The sequence below is a fragment of the Cyclopterus lumpus genome, chromosome 2, assembly GCF_009769545.1.
Source record: "Cyclopterus lumpus isolate fCycLum1 chromosome 2, fCycLum1.pri, whole genome shotgun sequence".
Classification (NCBI taxonomy): domain Eukaryota; kingdom Metazoa; phylum Chordata; class Actinopteri; order Perciformes; family Cyclopteridae; genus Cyclopterus; species Cyclopterus lumpus.
In genome coordinates this window covers 12,504,073-12,523,436 of record NC_046967.1, presented here as the reverse complement: position 1 = coordinate 12,523,436, position 19,364 = coordinate 12,504,073, and the positions used below count along the sequence as shown (strand labels likewise).

General features: G+C 45.1%; 1 protein-coding gene across 1 annotated transcript; it reads right to left on the bottom strand.

Annotated features, from left to right (window-relative positions):
- Nucleotides 1-224: 224 nt before the first annotated feature.
- Nucleotides 225-3,697, bottom strand: LOC117746460 (DDRGK domain-containing protein 1-like). Its single transcript, XM_034555602.1, has 8 exons — nt 3,201-3,697; nt 2,047-2,208; nt 1,628-1,743; nt 1,421-1,522; nt 1,211-1,333; nt 1,085-1,123; nt 892-997; nt 225-639 (listed from the first exon to the last, which is right to left on the bottom strand). The coding sequence occupies exons 1-8, from the start codon at nt 3,286-3,288 to the stop codon at nt 479-481; spliced, it is 897 nt and encodes a 298-aa protein (XP_034411493.1). The 5' UTR covers nt 3,289-3,697; the 3' UTR covers nt 225-478.
- Nucleotides 3,698-19,364: the final 15,667 nt, after the last annotated feature.

Sequence of the window (19,364 nt, the reverse complement as noted above, 5' to 3'; positions counted from 1 at the left end):
AAGACTGGTGGTTTTTAACTGGTGGTTTTTAACTGGTGGTTTTTCTCAGGACCCCTTGAGCCAAAGAAATAGTCTTTACTTTTCTGATGAGAGGTTGTTGAATAATGTTCCTCAAAGGGCTTTACAATCCGTACATTACAGAGGTGTGTGTGTGTGTGTATATATATATGTATATATATTCTTTAAAAACAGCATCTCATTAAAAGCTCGAGCAGCACTAAAGACAGCATTTAACATCTTTAATGTCACAGTAAACAATAAGTCATACTAAATCAGTTTACTGTATGATACTTAACATCTGTAGGTGGCTCTAACACGTCCAGATTTATGTGACGTCAGACATTACAAGTAATGAAGGCTCCTGGTCCCTGATGTCAGTAGAAAGAACACCAGGAGCAGAGGAACAGTCTCATGCAGACTGGTCCAGGGATCCTGCAGCAGAAGGGGGTCCAGGGATCCTGCAGCAGAAGGGGGTCCATCAGGCGGTGCCGAGGCCCTCGGGCATCAGGTTGATCAGAGAGTTACTGGCCTGAGCCAGTTCTGTGATGGACACTCGGCCTCTCTGCCTCATGAAGTGAGCCACTGAGTCCAGCTCCTCTGGAGTGATGGAGATGAACTTTCCTCTGTCGTCAATCACTCCTGCAACAGATGTCATGACAGAGCAACGTGAGATTATTGCACTTAATACACGTTCAGATTTCTTCATGCTCCCTTTTGTAATTAAAATGCGTTTTATTTATTTACTCGACTGTTGAACTATTAGCATGCAGACCAACTACACACCATGAAGGTTAGACCAGCCTCGTCACACCCTGGACCCTTTAGTCAACTCTAGACCCAGGAACCATCTGATCAAAGATTAAGATGAATCCAGGACCAGGACCCACTGACCTGTGAGGGAGCCTTGGGCTAACAGGTCCTGCAGTCTGTCAATAGCATCCTGTGTCCTCAACCCAAAGTGAGAAGCCAGGTCCTCCAGGAGAACCACCTTAGAACTCTGCAGGACACAGGAGACACTGTAAGGACACGGGGTTCAGATCCAGAGGATCCAGATCCTCAAGCCAGGCTGGAGTCGGTCCCTCACCTCGATGTGCTGGATGAAGTCCTGCAGCAGGTTGCGTGACTGAGAGGAAAGAACACAAACACTTGTTTACAGTCAACAGACACAAGACAACAGACACAAATGGAGATGTGAGCTCAGAGTGGAGACCTGGTCCTCAGTGAGCTGCTCCTCCTCGCCCTGGTCTTCTATGATGAAGGAGGCTTTGATTTTTAAGTACTCCTCCTCCTCCCGTCGATCTTGCTCCTCTTTAGCCCGGAGCTCGTCCTCCTCCTGAAGAACCACCAGCACAGAGTCTCAGCCCCTCAGGGAGTAGTAATAATAATAATATAAAGTGGGAGGAGTCAGTCGCTGCGTCACCTGTTTCTGCTCCTGCTGTCGTTCCCTCTCGTCCTCATGACGTCTCTCCTGCTCCCTGAGCTCCTCCATCCTCTTCCTCTCCTCTCTCTCCTCCATCTCCGCCTGGAGAGAAGACATCACAGACTTAACTGTTGAACTCAGGACATCCCAGAAGGTCATCAGACACTAACTGGTGGTGTGAGCATCTTTAAGCCAACCAGCGCTCACCTCTCTCTGGGCTTTCTTGGCCTGTTTCTCCTCCATCTTCTTCTGCTTCTTGGCTCCAACCTTTGCAGTTGGCTGGAGGTCCTGCTGCTCCTCTTCCTCCTCAACACGCTCCTCCTCTGGAATCAACAGCACACTAGTCCATGTTCTTCAACTAATGAGCCTGCTCTTTAAAACAGTTTGCCACCTTTTGATCTTAATATGTCTGTACTGGTATGCATGAACCCTGGAGATGTTTATTGCTGCACGGTTTGGCTCCATACTGAGTTTCCCTGTTAGACCACAAACTGGCCCCATCAATCTGCCTATAATTAACTAATTGTGTAGCCTCCGATATGTTTAGGCAATAAGCCCTTTTCATACACCTGATCCTCATAATCCAGCTTACAGATATCATGCTGTGGCTCACTATTATAAACTACCTTGTTCCACAGCTTCTCTCTGCTGCCTGTTGGCTATCCCCGAGGCCAGGTTCCTCCTCCTGCGAGGCATACCGGCCCCTCGCTCCTCTGCAGCCCGCTGAGGGGGCCCTGCTGCCCGGGTAGCACTCCTCCGCTGCTCCTCCTCCTCCTCCTCATCATCATCTGAGCATGGAGAGGGCACACAACATGTCAGCAGCGTCTATGCAATACACAGATTCAACATGTTGAAAGGGAACAAAACACTGGTCTCAGATCAGTGGGAGTCATTGATCTCTCCCCTGAGGCTGTAGTCCTGATGGACAGGTGGTACCTTGCCTGGTAGCTCCTCCCATCAGTGTATGAATGATAGCAAGAGAGAGAGAGAGAGAGAGAGAGAGATCCTGAACAGTCCACTAGAACCAGGTCCTGAACAGTCCACTAGAACCAGGTCCTGAACAGTGCACTAGAACCAGGTCCTGAACAGTCCACTAGAACCAGGTCCTGAACAGTGCACTAGAACCAGGTCCTGAACAGTGCACTAGAACCAGGTCCTGAACAGTGCACTAGAACCAGGTCCTGAACAGTGCACTAGAACCAGGTCCTGAACAGTGCACTAGAACCAGGTCCTGAACAGTCCACTAGAACCAGATCCTGAACAGTGCACTAGAACCACGTCCTGAACAGTGCACTAGAACCAGGTCCTGAACAGTCCACTAGAACCAGGTCCTGAACAGTGCACTAGAACCAGGTCCTGAACAGTCCACTAGAACCAGGTCCTGAACAGTCCACTAGAACCAGGTCCTGAACAGTCCACTAGAACCAGATCCTGAACAGTGCACTAGAACCACGTCCTGAACAGTCCACTAGAACCAGGTCCTGAACAGTCCACTAGAACCAGGTCCTGAACAGTCCACTAGAACCAGGTCCTGAACAGTCCACTAGAACCAGGTCCTGAACAGACATTCAGGGTGCTGGTTAAGGGACAGACTTAGAATCATCGTTTAGGGTCACGTGACCCACTGCAGCCTCCATAGTTTATGACGGGGTTATGAGTGACAGCTGTGAGCTGACGTGTCCACTAAAAGATGTCACGGTGACAGCGTGAATATACATGACGTCATACAAAAGGTTGTTCTCAACTACCCTGTAGCCGTTTAGCTAATGCTAGCTCTTACTTTGCTGTGTTCGTCTTCGCACCTTCAACCCGAACACGATGAGCACGACGAGGACGGCCGCAGCGAGCAGGTACAGCTCGACGTCCATGACGGTTATGGAAACTACTGAGGTCACGTGAACCTGGCTCCAGTTAGTGAGAGACGCTGCTGCTGCTGCTGCTGCTACTGCTACTGCTTCTTCTTCTACTGCTGCTGCTTCTTCTTCTTCTACTGCTTCTTCTTCTTCTTCTACTGCTGCTGCTTCTTCTTCTACTACTGCTGCTTCTACTACTGCTGCTTCTTCTTCTTCTTCTTCTACTGCTTCTTCTTCTTCTTCTACTGCTGCTTCTTCTTCTACTACTGCTGCTTCTTCTTCTACTACTGCTGCTGCTGCTGCTTCTTCTTCTTCTTCTACTACTGCTGCTACTGCTTCTTCTTCTTCTACTACTACTGCTGCTTCTTCTTCTTCTTCTTCTACTACTGCTGCTGCTGCTGCTTCTTCTTCTACTACTGCTGCTACTGCTTCTTCTTCTACTACTACTACTGCTGCTGCTTCTTCTTCTTCTTCTTCTTCTGCTGCTGCTTCTTCTTCTACTGCTGCTGCTTCTTCTTCTTCTACTGCTACTGCTGCTGCTGCTGCTGCTTCTACTTCTTCTTCTTCTACTGCTTATTCTGCTACTTCTTCTTCTTCTTCTTCTTCTGCTGCTTCTTCTTCTTCTTCCTCGGCTTTATGGCGGATTGCATCCAACAACAGGTGCATTACCGCCACCGGCTGTATTGGAGTGTTATCCCTTTTGAAATAAAATGAAACATATCTCTTTTCTTTCAAACACTGCAGTACCTTTCCTTCCCACAAGGGTAATGCGTCTCTTAATTGTATTTCCAGCTTCCTCTTCAGCCTTTCTCTTTCAACTAAGGTAAGGAGATGAGTTTCCTCCTTAGGGCTCAGCCTTAGAGATAGGGTAAGGAGATGAGTTTCCTCCTTAGGGATCAGTCTTAGAGATAGGGTAAGGAGATGAGTTTCCTCCTTAGGGATCAGTCTTAGAGATAGGGTAAGGAGATGAGTTTCCTCCTTAGGGATCAGCCTTAGAGATAAGGTAAGGAGATGAGTTTCCTCTGTAGGACTCAGCCTTAGAGATAGAGTAAGGAGATGAGTTTCCTCCTTAGGGCTCAGCCTTAGAGATAGGGTAAGGAGATGAGTTTCCTCCTTAGGGATCAGTCTTAGAGATAGGGTAAGGAGATGAGTTTCCTCCTTAGGGATCAGTCTTAGAGATAGGGTAAGGAGATGAGTTTCCTCTGTAGGACTCAGCCTTAGAGTTAGGGTAAGGAGATGAGTTTCCTCCTTAGGGATCAGTCTTAGAGATAGGGTAAGGAGATGAGTTTCCTCCTTAGGACTCAGCCTTAGAGATAGGGTAAGGAGATGAGTTTCCTCCTTAGGGATCAGTCTTAGAGATAGGGTAAGGAGATGAGTTTCCTCCTTAGGGATCAGCCTTAGAGATAGGGTAAGGAGATGAGTTTCCTCCTTAGGGATCAGTCTTAGAGATAGGGTAAGGAGATGAGTTTCCTCCTTAGGGCTCAGCCTTAGAGATAGGGTAAGGAGATGAGTTTCCTCCTTAGGGCTCAGCCTTAGAGATAGGGTAAGGAGATGAGTTTCCTCCGTAGGGCTCAGTCTTAGAGATAGGGTAAGGAGATGAGTTTCCTCCTTAGGGCTCAGCCTTAGAGATAGGGTAAGGAGATGAGTTTCCTCCTTAGGGATCAGTCTTAGAGATAGGGTAAGGAGATGAGTTTCCTCCTTAGGGATAAGTCTTAGAGATAGGGTAAGGAGATGAGTTTCCTCCACTGTTCTCCATCTATCATCCCATCTAGTTCTTGATGTCCTCCTGTAGGTACCTCCATGACCCCCCATCCAACCAACCTTTGCTCTCTCTCTTTCTCTCAACTCCTTTTCTGTCTCACATTCCTGGATTCTACCATTCAATGTCTTCACCACGTGAACTATTTGACTTGGTACAGTCACAGTTTATACAGACAAACAAACATTCAGAAAGAATGAAAATAAACGTATTACTCCTTGATCTGCTTTCTTGTATCATCCAGAAGCGAATGGATGCAAAACATATGCAACATATACAGTAGGCCTACCTTGAAGATGTCTACAGCATCACTACATCAGCATGTTTATTTATTAAAACATGTTTTGATGCCACCGTTGCAGATCTAAGACAAAAAACGAATGTTTTGTCCTGCTTCCAGATAACATGCAGTGCAGTTTGACACCCACTAGGTGGCAGACCACTGACATGCTCATGTGTGAAGGCCTCACAAACCCTCATCCATCAAGTCAGAATGAAGGTCACATTGACCGTGCTTCCTGTAATGAATCACACTAGAAGGTCTCATGCACTCCTCCATCATGATAATACAAAATGTAAATACGTAAACTACTGTAACACACCTTCCTGGACAGACCAGGGAGCTAACTTTGATTTGATTCAAAGATTCAAGAATCATTTATTGACCTTTTGCAACACAGGGATGCAAAATGAAATACAGCTGCAGCCCATTTGCTACACAACAAACACACAACAGGATATTCCTGTACATGCTTTGAACTTGCTTCAAAAGAAATGGAAACAACAGCAACACAACTATCATCTGAGCAGTTGTACCACTGAAGGTCCTGTAGTCAAACCCTATTATCAGGAAAAGGTTGTAAAAGGGCTGTGATACATTATTATATGTGACATTATTAGATTGTTAACGTGTATCAATGTGTAATCTTACTGTAGCTGCTTGAGGTGGAGCTAGTTTTAAAAGATGAACTTAGTCCAGTGAACTAAACCGTTGACTCACAATAAGCCTGAAGCTTGCTGGGCCCCTGGAGTTCTGGGGCCTGGTTGGCACACCAGCCTTTAAACATCATGACTCAAATATGAAATATTGTTCTATAAGTTATGCTCTTCAGCAAAATGGAGGTGACTTGGAAGGTGAAATGGGGTTGTAAATGCTGGAAAGTTGACCTTGAGTTCAAGGTGCAAGATTCGAGATAGGAAGCTTTTTTATTGCCTTTCAACGGCTCTCAACATGGGCAGGTGAGTCTGCAGCTAACGGTGCTAACAGTGCTAACAGTACAAATGACAGAGTAGAGTCTACCTGAGAGGATGCTGTAAGATATGAGCCATGAGAGCTACTCAGTGGGCTACGCTCACATGCACGGACAGAGGGTAATGAGATCATCATGAAACATCACGTCTGAATGTGGGATCGTACACGGTGAACTCTTCTCTGCTGAAAGAATGTCCCGTCAGCAGAACCTAAGAACAGGAGAGAACAGAGAGAACCAGCTGCTAGTTTAATCCCCACTCCCACAGAAGGATGCGAGGCTCCGCTGGGTGTGACGGTACTTTTCCATCACCGGTGACATCTGGAGGACACAGCCTCCTTCTGGAGCAGCCTCTGCAACGTGACACTCGGTGTGTTCTGTCTTGTGTGTGGAAATGTTGTGTTGCTACTAATAACACTCCTCATGCTGGCAAAAAGACGTGTGTGTGTGTGTGTGTGTGTGTGTGTGACAGTACAGCGTATGAGAAACTGTGGAGATGAATTTCACTCATCTTGTTCCAACAGCAGCCCTCTGCTCCATGTCATGTTGTGGGAGTTGTGAATGTGTCTCTGCATGATTGTATATGGCCAGTGAACTGATTCTTATTATAATAATAAGCTATTTAATGGGATGTAAAGCATGCATGCAGGGCTGAGCCAGTCTAAAGTTGAAGGTGAGCATTCGAAGGACACTCCACTTGCCGCAGTCATCGTTTCCTGGTTCGATGCTCAGGTGATCTACCGGGGGGCGGGGCCGAGATGACTGCAGCTCCTCCAGTGGGACGGCCCTGCAGAGTAAAACTGCAATATACAGGAGCAGAGTAGTTGTGGGAACATGGCTGATGTCCCCTGTTTCCATGTCAGACGCCAGAGGTCAGTAGCAGAGCCAGGATCAGTTCAGCCAGTCAGCTGCCGAGTGGTGTGGATGTTATGCAGACATGAAGAGGGAGGACAAGGTGACTCCTCTGTTCATCAGCGTCCTCCCTCTTCAGCGTCCACACTGGTTGTTCCACACGTGAAACACATTTTAAGATCGCTCACCAGATCATTAAGTTTTGATTTATGTATCACAAAGTAAATACATTAGTAATGGTTTGTTACATATTTGATGACTGAAATGTCAGATATTCTCATGAGAGAGCAGCAGAGGAGCATCCCTCTCTCAGGCAGAATACAATAGATTTCATGTGTACACAATAAACAACACAACCGAGCTACACAGTCTCTTCAGCTCAAAAGATGTTGGATGCTGCAATAGCATAATTCATATCAGAAGTCGAGAGTATTTCTGTATTGAAAAAAGAGCAAAGTACGACATTGAAGGCTTTTCTTTTTGTGCTTTAGTAAGAGTTTGACTGACAGATGGTTCATCCAATCACGTTAAAGTGCCGGCCCTTTTCCAAAAAGTCTCCAATTACGACTCCTCAAACAGTTTCTTTGTACCAAACCATCTGGCGTGTCAGGTGGACCGACTCCTGCTGCCCCAAATACTGCTGCTGGAATTAGTCATTTTTTAATGCACTATTTCTTCCTGTCTGTTTGATACATACTTCAATACCTCCATTGTATTTGTACAGCCTAATATCAGAGGGCTTTACTCTCTGTACAGCACATGGCTTCCTCTGAGCTGGACCCTCACCTCGGATCAGGAAGAAGCCACAAAGGAGGGGTCCCTCCCCCTTTTGCATTACCTGTCAATAACTTTTGTGATCCCTCCTAATGGCATTTTAGTTTCCTTGAAGTAACTTTAGCAGTCCCAACCTTTGCTTGACCTCTCAGCCAAAGACAATTAGTCTTTTCAGTCCAGTTCAAATCCAGTGAGTTCAGGGAACGCTGTGCACAGAAAGGAGAGACGATGTGACGCTCTGCATGAGGCATTTACTGCACATTGCTCCTTTCAAACAGGATCCAGTCACTGGCTGTTAGCACATCTTAGCTCATCTTAGCACATGTTAGCTCAGGGATAGTAGAGGGTGAAGGGCAGAACGGAGGGGGAGTAGAGGGTGAAGGGCAGAACAGAGGGATAGTAGAGGGTGAAGGGCAGAACAGAGGGAGAGTAGAGGGTGAAGGGTAGAACAGAGGGAGAGTAGAGGGTGAAGGGCAGAACAGAGGGAGAGTAGAGGGTGAAGGGCAGAACAGAGGGAGAGTAGAGGGTGAAGGGTAGAACAGAGGGAGAGTAGAGGGTGAAGGGTAGAACAGAGGGAGAGTAGAGGGTGAAGGGCAGAACAGAGGGATAGTAGAGGGTGAAGGGCAGAACAGAGGGATAGTAGAGGGTGAAGGGCAGAACAGAGGGATAGTAGAGGGTGAAGGGTAGAACAGAGGGAGAGTAGAGGGTGAAGGGCAGAACAGAGGGATAGTAGAGGGTGAAGGGTAGAACAGAGGGAGAGTAGAGGGTGAAGGGCAGAACAGAGGGAGAGTAGAGGGTGAAGGGTAGAACAGAGGGAGAGTAGAGGGTGAAGGGCAGAACAGAGGGATAGTAGAGGGTGAAGGGTAGAACAGAGGGAGAGTAGAGGGTGAAGGGCAGAACAGAGGGAGAGTAGAGGGTGAAGGGTAGAACAGAGGGAGAGTAGAGGGTGAAGGGCAGAACAGAGGGATAGTAGAGGGTGAAGGGTAGAACAGAGGGAGAGTAGAGGGTGAAGGGCAGAACAGAGGGAGAGTAGAGGGTGAAGGGCAGAACAGAGGGATAGTAGAGGGTGAAGGGTAGAACAGAGGGATAGTAGAGGGTGAAGGGTAGAACAGAGGGAGAGTAGAGGGTGAAGGGCAGAACAGAGGGATAGTAGAGGGTGAAGGGTAGAACAGAGGGATAGTAGAGGGTGAAGGGCAGAACAGAGGGATAGTAGAGGGTGAAGGGTAGAACATAGGGATAGTAGAGGGTGAAGGGCAGAACAGAGGGATAGTAGAGGGTGAAGGGTAGAACAGAGGGATAGTAGAGGGTGAAGGGCAGAACAGAGGGAGAGTAGAGGGTGAAGGGTAGAACAGAGGGATAGTAGAGGGTGAAGGGCAGAACAGAGGGATAGTAGAGGGTGAAGGGTAGAACAGAGGGATAGTAGAGGGTGAAGGGCAGAACAGAGGGAGAGTAGAGGGTGAAGGGTAGAACAGAGGGATAGTAGAGGGTGAAGGGTAGAACAGAGGGAGAGTAGAGGGTGAAGGGCAGAACAGAGGGATAGTAGAGGGTGAAGGGCAGAACAGAGGGATAGTAGAGGGTGAAGGGTAGAACAGAGGGAGAGTAGAGGGTGAAGGGCAGAACAGAGGGAGAGTAGAGGGTGAAGGGCAGAACAGAGGGAGAGTAGAGGGTGAAGGGTAGAACAGAGGGAGAGTAGAGGGTGAAGGGTAGAACAGAGGGAGAGTAGAGGGTGAAGGACAGAACAGAGGGAGAGTAGAGGGTGAAGGGTAGAACAGAGGGAGAGTAGAGGGTGAAGGACAGAACAGAGGGAGAGTAGAGGGTGAAGGACAGAACAGAGGGAGAGTAGAGGGTGAAGGACAGAACAGAGGGAGAGTAGAGGGTGAAGGACAGCACAGAGGAGGAGTGTTGTCCTCTAAACAGACTTTGTTGACACTGTGTGCAACTGGCTTGTGATCCGTAACGAGGACTTTGTTGTCTTCACAATAGAAGCTGTTTCATCTACAACTCCTCTGTCGGTGAAGCAGATAGAGCTCCCATCTGCTTCATCATCACTGGCTCATGTCATGAAGTCCCATTTCAGTCTGATACCATGGTAACTGAAGTTGTGCTGCCTATTAATGATAATAAATAATAGAGTATGTAAATGAGTACTCAGTGAGCAAGCAGGATTCAGTTGCTTTCTGATTTACAGCCTAATATTCCCTTATCACTGTCTGTTAATGGTTGTCTTTAAAGGCAGTCAGATGGGCTGTGACTGGGTGTGTTGTGTTACTTTCACCTTGTCCTTCAAGGACATGGTGGCTTCACTTCTATCACAATGTGTCCTTTGTCTCTCTGTTCTCTTTCGACTGTTAATATAAGGCTAAAGACTGGCTTCTTTCTGCTGGTCTGAGCCGGGAAACATGCGTAGTTGAAGGTCAGGACTCCATTACCCTCCCATGGTCCCACAAGTAATAAGCAATGTGATCACAACTGAATACTCGTTGTTGTTGTTGTTGTTGTTGTTGTTGTTGTTGTTGTTGTTTGGATTTATTATGAGCTAAATCCAGTAAAGGAAACTTTCAATTACCTGCTTATATTAAGTCTCCCATAAAGTAAAAAAAATACATTTCTTTTTATGAACCAAAGGAATAATCATTTTTATTTTTGCATAGTGGGCAATATCCACAACTATTATGGAGCTTTTATTATTATTAACAGCATTAGAAGTTTCACTATTGATGGCATCCGAACGTCTAAAGAGGCCAAAAGATTATACTGAGACATACAGTACAATAATACAATTCTTGGAGCCATAGTATCGTTGTGTTGCTTTCTTTTATCATTGAGGGAAACACAGGGTGGACATGCAGTTGCTACATGGAACACAAGGTGACACATTAACATGAAAGTATATTCAACATTGTTGATTTGATGCTATGGTGTCATGGAGCAAGAAATAAATGGATCGAAAGAGGCACAGCGCACTGAACAGTTCATTTGTGAGTGGCAGAATGAACACTCGTCCAAACCTTGAATACCTTGAATAGTTAAGTTCCATAGCCTCTTCCTCCACTGGGCCTTTACCTTGAATAGGTTCCATAACCTCTTCCTCCACTGGGCCTTTACCTTGACCATGTTCCATAGCCTCTTCCTCCACTGGGCCTTTACCTTGAATAGGTTCCATAACCTCTTCCTCCACTGGGCCTTTACCTTGACCATGTTCCATAGCCTCTTCCTCCACTGGGCCTTTACCTTGAATAGGTTCCATAGCCTCTTCCTCCACTGGGCCTTTACCTTGACCATGTTCCATAACCTCTTCCTCCACTGGGCCTTTACCTTGACCATGTTCCATAACCTCTTCCTCCACTGGGCCTTTACCTTGAATAGGTTCCATAACCTCTTCCTCCACTGGGCCTTTACCTTGACCATGTTCCATAACCTCTTCCTCCACTGGGCCTTTACCTTGACCATGTTCCATAGCCTCTTCCTCCACTGGGCCTTTACCTTGACCATGTTCCATAGCCTCTTCCTCCACTGGGCCTTTACCTTGAATAGGTTCCATAACCTCTTCCTCCACTGGGCCTTTACCTTGACCATGTTCCATAACCTCTTCCTCCACTGGGCCTTTACCTTGACCATGTTCCATAACCTCTTCCTCCACTGGGCCTTTACCTTGACCATGTTCCATAACCTCTTCCTCCACTGGGCCTTTACCTTGACCATGTTCCATAACCTCTTCCTCCACTGGGCCTTTACCTTGACCATGTTCCATAGCCTCTTCCTCCACTGGGCCTTTACCTTGACCATGTTCCATAACCTCTTCCTCCACTGGGCCTTTACCTTGACCATGTTCCATAGCCTCTTCCTCCACTGGGCCTTTACCTTGACCATGTTCCATAACCTCTTCCTCCACTGGGCCTTTACCTTGACCATGTTCCATAACCTCTTCCTCCACTGGGCCTTTACCTTGAACAGGTTCCATAACCTCTTCCTCCACTGGGCCTTTACCTTGAACAGGTTCCATAACCTCTTCCTCCACTGGGCCTTTACCTTGAACAGGTTCCATAACCTCTTCCTCCACTGGGCCTTTACCTTGAACAGGTTCCATAACCTCTAGAGTGCCACCGTGTAGTGCTGAAAGCTTCGACTTCCCAGCCGAGTCTAATTCTGTAGATCAGGTTATCTATTTGGCTCAAATATTAACCATCACATGAATTATTGGAAGGAATGAAAACTAAACTTTGAACTGGGCTCCGCAGGAGCTGAATAGGAGTGAGATGTGGATTAATTTGTAACCAGCGCACAGTTTCGCAATAGCATATATTTCCCCGCAGCAGGATGATCTGCATCAAGCAGGCCTGGAGCTCAGGGATCACACAATGAAAGTTTAATGGGTGTTCATGACACCAGCATCGTCCCGTATGAGCCTTCTACTGAAGGGGCACAAGCAGAAGCTTTTCGCTCAAGCTGTCATAACTGTATGAAAAAACGTGATCCAGGTAGCTTGTTTTGTGCTTTATTTAATATGTACCACATTGACTCACTTCTAGATTCCACTTTGTATACACAATAGGTCCTACCCATTAGTTTCCAAGTTTACATATCGATGACCGCAAAGGAGCTCTATCTATTTCCACCTTTACTCTGTTGTGACATCATGGCCTGCCTGCAGGGGATTGGGTAACCGAGCCCTACAAAGATCAGCATTCACCTGACTTAGTGTCTCAGCAACAGGGCATAACAAATACACGTCAAACAGAAAAGGTCACATATTTGAAATAATGCTTTTTGTGATCAGATCAGGTTCAGTTCTGTGTATGCTTCATAATATCCCAATGCTAATCTCCAATGTAATCTATTCACTCAGGTTTAGTATATAGGCTAGATTAGCCATTCAGTCCTATCACTGACTAGCGGAGGCACTATTTCACTCAGTCGCGTTTGGACTCACAAGAAACACGTGAGATATTTAATAAAGAGCTTTTATATATATTTCTTATTTTCAACCAATTCCAGGAAAAGACCAACACCTACTTTCTGACTGTCCTACTCTGACCAGGTCCACTGTATCTTTAAAATATATAAATAACCACATATATAAGCTTAGTTTCTAAAGCATTCCTTTCTAAAATACCACTGTAGTGTCATACAGTGGACAGTGAACGGGGGAGGGGAGATGACGTTCACCCATTCGACAACAAGACGCTCAGACAGGTGAATATTGAGTCCAAACAACAAGATATAAGAGATATAACCCACTTTAGATATACAATACTTGTTAGTAGGATCAGCTTATGGATATGACATATGTTGTCAAGAAGAAAGCTATAGAATATCACACTTATACTAATATGATTGGCTTTGTTGTCGGACCATACCTCTTTGGAAGAGTACGACAGCGTATATCTGTTATATATATATATGACGTATATCCTCATTTGAGCAGACAGACAGCTACAGATTAAAAATGATCAATTAAATTCAGTTTATTTGATGTATTTATTATCACAAATGATCATTTATTTTGCATTGTTAACCAGAGTATGAATGTTGTTGACTTGTGAGTTTCCAGTAGGTGAGAGTCGTTAAATGAAACCAACGATTCTTTTCACAACTCTTACACATTAACCAGTGCCTTTGAGAAAGGACATTAAAACGTTCCATAATGACCCTCTGTCAATTATTGACCTCTGGGGCCTTTTGGCGAGGCCTTGGGTTGTAACTGAAGAGGACTTCAGACAGAATACTAAGGGAAGAACCGGCATTACTATCTCAACTACGTTCTTTTGTTTGTCCTTTATGAATGTAGCAGGGAGAATATTATGACTGTTTCAGTACTGGGCTCATGTGTGCCCTTTACCCTAACCTCTAAACCCTAAGCCCTAACCCTAACCCCTAAGCCCTAAGTCCTAACCCCTAAACCCTAAACCCTAACCCCTAACCTCTAAACCCTAAGCCCTAACCCCTAACCCCTAACCTCTAAACCCTAAGCCCTAACCCCTAAACCCTAAATCCTAACCCCTAAACCCTAAACCCTAAACCCTAAGCCCTAACCCCTAACCCCTAACCCCTAAACCCTAACCCCTAACCCCTAAACCCTAAGCCCTAACCCACACAATAAGAAACTAACTTTGTCACTGATAGAAGTGTGACTTTCACCAACGTTCCCCTCTAAAGAATCTACCGTTGAACACGCTTCTCCACCCAGGACCTCTTTGAGTGCTCTTCAGCACAAACATCACTGCATGTAAACATGACTGCTGCAGCAATGAGGGAACTTGTGACTGCTGCAGCAATGAGGGAACTTGTGACTGCTGCAGCAATGAGGGAACTTGTGACTGCTGCAGCAATGAGGGAACTTGTGACTGCTGCAGCAATGAGGGAACTTGTAACTGCTGCAGCAATGAGGGAACATGTGACTGCTGCAGCAATGAGGGAACTTGTAACTGCTGCAGCAATGAGGGAACATGTGACTGCTGCAGCAATGAGGGAACTTGTAACTGCTGCAGCAATGAGGGAACTTGTAACTGCTGCAGCAATGAGGGAACATGTGACTGCTGCAGCAATGAGGGAACTTGTGACTGCTGCAGCAATGAGGGAACATGTGACTGCTGCAGCAATGAGGGAACTTGTGACTGCTGCAGCAATGAGGGAACTTGTGACTGCTGCAGCAATGAGGGAACATGTGACTGCTGCAGCAATGAGGGAACTTGTGACTGCTGCAGCAATGAGGGAACATGTGACTGCTGCAGCAATGAGGGAACTTGTAACTGCTGCAGCAATGAGAGAACTTGTGACTGCTGCAGCAATGAGGGAACATGTGACTGCTGCAGCAATGAGGGAACTTGTGACTGCTGCAGCAATGAGGGAACTTGTGACTGCTGCAGCAATGAGGGAACTTGTGACTGCTGCAGCAATGAGGGAACTTGTAACTGCTGCAGCAATGAGGGAACTTGTGACTGCTGCAGCAATGAGGGAACATGTGACTGCTGCAGCAATGAGGGAACTTGTGACTGCTGCAGCAATGAGGGAACTTGTGACTGCTGCAGCAATGAGGGAACATGTGACTGCTGCAGCAATGAGGGAACTTGTGACTGCTGCAGCAATGAGGGAACTTGTGACTGCTGCAGCAATGAGGGAACTTGTGACTGCTGCAGCAATGAGGGAACTTGTGACTGCTGCAGCAATGAGGGAACTTGTGACTGCTGCAGCAATGAGGGAACATGTGACTGCTGCAGCAATGAGGGAACTTGTAACTGCTGCAGCAATGAAGGAACATGTGACTGCTGCAGCAATGAGGGAACTTGTAACTGCTGCAGCAATGAAGGAACATGTGACTGCTGCAGCAATGAGGGAACTTGTGACTGCTGCAGCAATGAGGGTATCCATGACTGCTGAAGCAATGAGGGAACATGTGACTGCTGCAGCAATGAGGGAACTTGTGACTGCTGCAGCAATGAGGGAACTTGTGACTGCTACAGCAATGAGGGAACTTGTGACTGCTGCAGCAATGAGGGAACTTGTGACTGCTGAAGCAATGAGGGTATCCATGACTGCTGAAGCAATGAGGGAACATGTGATTGCTGCAGCAATGAGGGTATATATGACTGCTGAAGCAATGAGGGAATCCATGACTGCTGAAGCAATGAGGGTATCTATGACTTCTGTAGCAATGAGGGTATCTATGACTTCTGTAGCAATGAGGGTATATATGACTTCTGTAGCAATGAGGGTATCTATGACTTCTGCAGCAATGAGGGAACATGTGACTGCTGCAGCAATGAGGGTATATATGACTGCTGAAGCAATGAGGGTATCCATGACTTCTGCAGCAATGAAGGTATCTATCACTTCTGCAGCAATGAGGGAACATGTGACTGCTGACGCAATGAGGGTATCCATGACTTCTGCAGCAATGAGGGTATCCATGACTGCTGAAGCAATGAGGGTATCCATGACTTCTGCAGCAATGAGGGTATCCATGACTGCTGAAGCAATGAGGGTATCCATGACTTCTGCAGCAATGAGGGTATCCATGACTTCTGCAGCAATGAGGGTATCCATGACTTCTGCAGCAATGAGGGAATCCATGACTTCTGCAGCAATGAGGGAACGTGTGTCTGCTGTGAACCTTGAGCCTAGTTATAGGGGTTACAAGGAAGTATGTTAGGCACATCAGTATCAAGTTCATTAGCAGAGCTTAGAGGACACTTTGTCACAATCTATCTATATTTAATTTGATCAATGTCAAAAAGGTCATGTATCCATAGCAACAACAGAAAACAGTGTACCCAGTCCCAGCCCTCAGCTGTACAACTATCATGCACCAATGTCCTGCAACATAAGGCACTCTGGTAGTCAGTGTTTCACCTGTAAACAGCTGTATGGCACACCAGAGGGCACAGTGTGGTCAAGGTCAGGAGCTTTGTCTGTGGAGGGCGGAGATGACATGTCTGATCACCTGAAATATGAGTCTGTTGTATTCTATATTCTAAACTATGGCTATCCACCACTGTATTTGTTCGTAAGAATATATATATATATATATATATATATATATATACGTAAGTTATAAAGATGTAACAAGGATTGTGTTAGTATTCAGCAACAGCTTGAATCTTAGAGTATTCCATCATCACCGTCAGTGCTGTTTCAAAGCTGACACAAAGCTCAGAGTCCAGATGTAAGCGATGTAAGTGTACGTGTCATGTTTACGCCTTTCAGTCAAAACCGTACTTTTAGTCTTTGTGCAGGCTCAGAGCTTCAGAGGTGTTAGTCGCTGCATTTCTGGACTTTGGACACAGTCTTCACTACTTCCTGTCTCGGTTTACCACTCTGGCTCCAGGTCTGTGCTTGTGCTGCATTCATGTCATATGCAATAGTAGAAGTGGGGGGGCAACCCTCTAAATGTACGATGATCATGACAGGGTTAGAAAATATTGAAGTAAGAGAATATATTTGCTTTCAAATTATTAAATACCGAAATCCTAATACGAGACAACCAAGCAAAGTAATGAACAGAACTCCTGGCATATTGTGTTGTAGAAGTGAAGCTCTCTCATTGGTCAGGAAAGAGAGCATTATTACCCTTTTGGATTAATGAGTAATTAACCTTTGACCCTGCCAGACAAAGCAATGGGTCCTTTTTTTAATCTGGTGTCAAGTGGACAAGCTGTGCTCAACACGCAGGTAAGAACGGCTCAAAACTGTGAGGCCAATAACTCCTTGTGTCTTGGGTTTGAATGTGTTGCTGTTTAAGCAACACAACAAGTCAATACAGAAGATATACCATCAAACAGTGTGGGTAGACTTGGAAACCAGCAGGCGACTGGATGTAATAATGAGGAATCATCTCTTTCATTGTGTGCATGTGCCAGCGGCCATCATAAAGCATTATGAGTTATAAGCCGAGGCTGGTCTCATCCATATGTATGACGATACATTGACAAGCTGGCACTTCATGATCTGTGGACTATTCCTTAAATGTGAATGTGGAAATTGGACATTGTTGAGGTAATTTAATTTACAGATAATGTAAACAATACATCACAAGTAGACATGTTCTAAAGCCCATCATAGTGTAAATGTGAAATGAGTTGATCTTTCATGCAGTCACCGGTCTTCTTCTATAGTGCAACAACCAACACAAAGAGACCTGCAACCTCTTGTTTCTACTTTTGTAAATGAATGTGTCTATTTATAATTTGGGAAGGTCACAAAGCTGCCAGATGCATCTCCTCAGTTCTGAATCTCTGGGGTTGGTGTCTCGTAAATGATTTGGATGATGTAGGTTAGGGTTAAAGATTAGACAGCCATGGTGTGAAATGGTGCAGTGTGTCAACATTTTGGAACAAAGGTTCCACATGATCATGAAGATGATGTGTGTTGGTTGGAAACAGCCTGAAATCGTGTTCACTTGAATGATTTGACATATTTAAGGATGCAGTAGACCCCTAAGCTAGCATGGCTCTGGGAATGGCAGGGTGGTCCATCATTGTCCAGATGGGTTGCCATGAAATCTTGTTCAGAAATTCATAATTCCCTCAGGATAAGTCCGACTGACTTTGGGGAACCCCTGACTTTCCCTCAAAGGCCACCATCAGGTTTCAATGTGTCCAATATGTTGGTATATCACTAAATACCTGCAACGATTACTAAACGTACTAAATAAGATGGGACACATGGTCAATACCAGCTTGTTAGCATAGCCATTGTGAGCATGTTAGCCCTGTGCCAAAGGAAAGCTTCACAGAGCTGCTTGTGGACTGTAACTGTCTTTTTAGGATGACACTGTTCATGTTTTGGGAATTATGGCTGTTTGCTGTCAGAAGAAATGAAGATATCCAATTGATCCCCATACATAACCCTGCACATGTAGTTGCTTCAAGGGTTGGAGAGTTCTCCTTAGACAGGATGGAGATGAGAGAGCAGTTCCTCAGTCATGAAGTCCAATGAAGGCAGAGTGGGTGAAAATGTTGGTGAGAGTTGATCAGATGTGAGCTGTGGAGGCCTCAAACAGGACGGCTCACGCTCACTTTGAGGCCAGCCCCCCCCCATACAGCCTCCCCCACACATGTTTATTGTGTAAACAAGCTGACAAGAGGGCGTGGTTACTATCAGACACCAGGCTGTATCATTAGGACCATGGCAGGCTTCATCTCACTGGCTGCTCCACACACCTGTCTAATGTCACCTGCACATGAGCTCCATTATGTGAACAAAGGAAATGAGCATTGGAGTCGTGCAAATTACGATGATTTTGGACCAGGACATGTAAACAGAAGCAGAGGGTGTTGGAGCGTGACTTGTCATGTTTGAAGCAGCAGAAAGGTGATCATTCCATCACTAGAAGGTTCACTCACATTGCAGTGAACTCCACCAGAGACCAACAAGTAAACAATGCAGCAAATACATACATACATATATATATACACATATATACATACATATATACACACATATAAACATACATATATACACACATACATATATACATACACACATATAAACATACATATATACAAACATACATATATACATACACACATACATACATACATATATACATATATACATACATATATACATACATATATAGACATACATACATACATATATACATATATACATACATACACACATACATACATATATAGACATACATACATACATACATACATATATACATACATACATACATATATACATACATACATACATACATATATACATATAAACATACATATATACATATATACAGACATACATACATACATACATACATATATATATACATATATACATACATATATATATATACATACATACATACATATATACATACATGCATACATATATACATACATACATACATACATATACACATATAAACATACATATATACATATATACATACACACAAATAAACATACATATATACATATATACAGACATACATACATATATACATACATACA

What these genes read in the sequence shown, in the direction of transcription:
- LOC117746460 (XM_034555602.1), bottom strand. Translation starts at nt 3,288, where the DNA reads ATGGACGTCGAGCTGTACCTGCTCGCTGCGGCCGTCCTCGTCGTGCTC. An exon ending in GAGAGAAGCTGTGGAACAAG is followed by an intron (nt 1,744 to 2,046) that starts GTAGTTTATAAT and finishes TGTTGATTCCAG; the next exon opens with AGGAGGAGCGTGTTGAGGAG. An exon ending in AGCCCAAGGCTCCCTCACAG is followed by an intron (nt 640 to 891) that starts GTCAGTGGGTCC and finishes CATCTGTTGCAG; the next exon opens with GAGTGATTGACGACAGAGGA.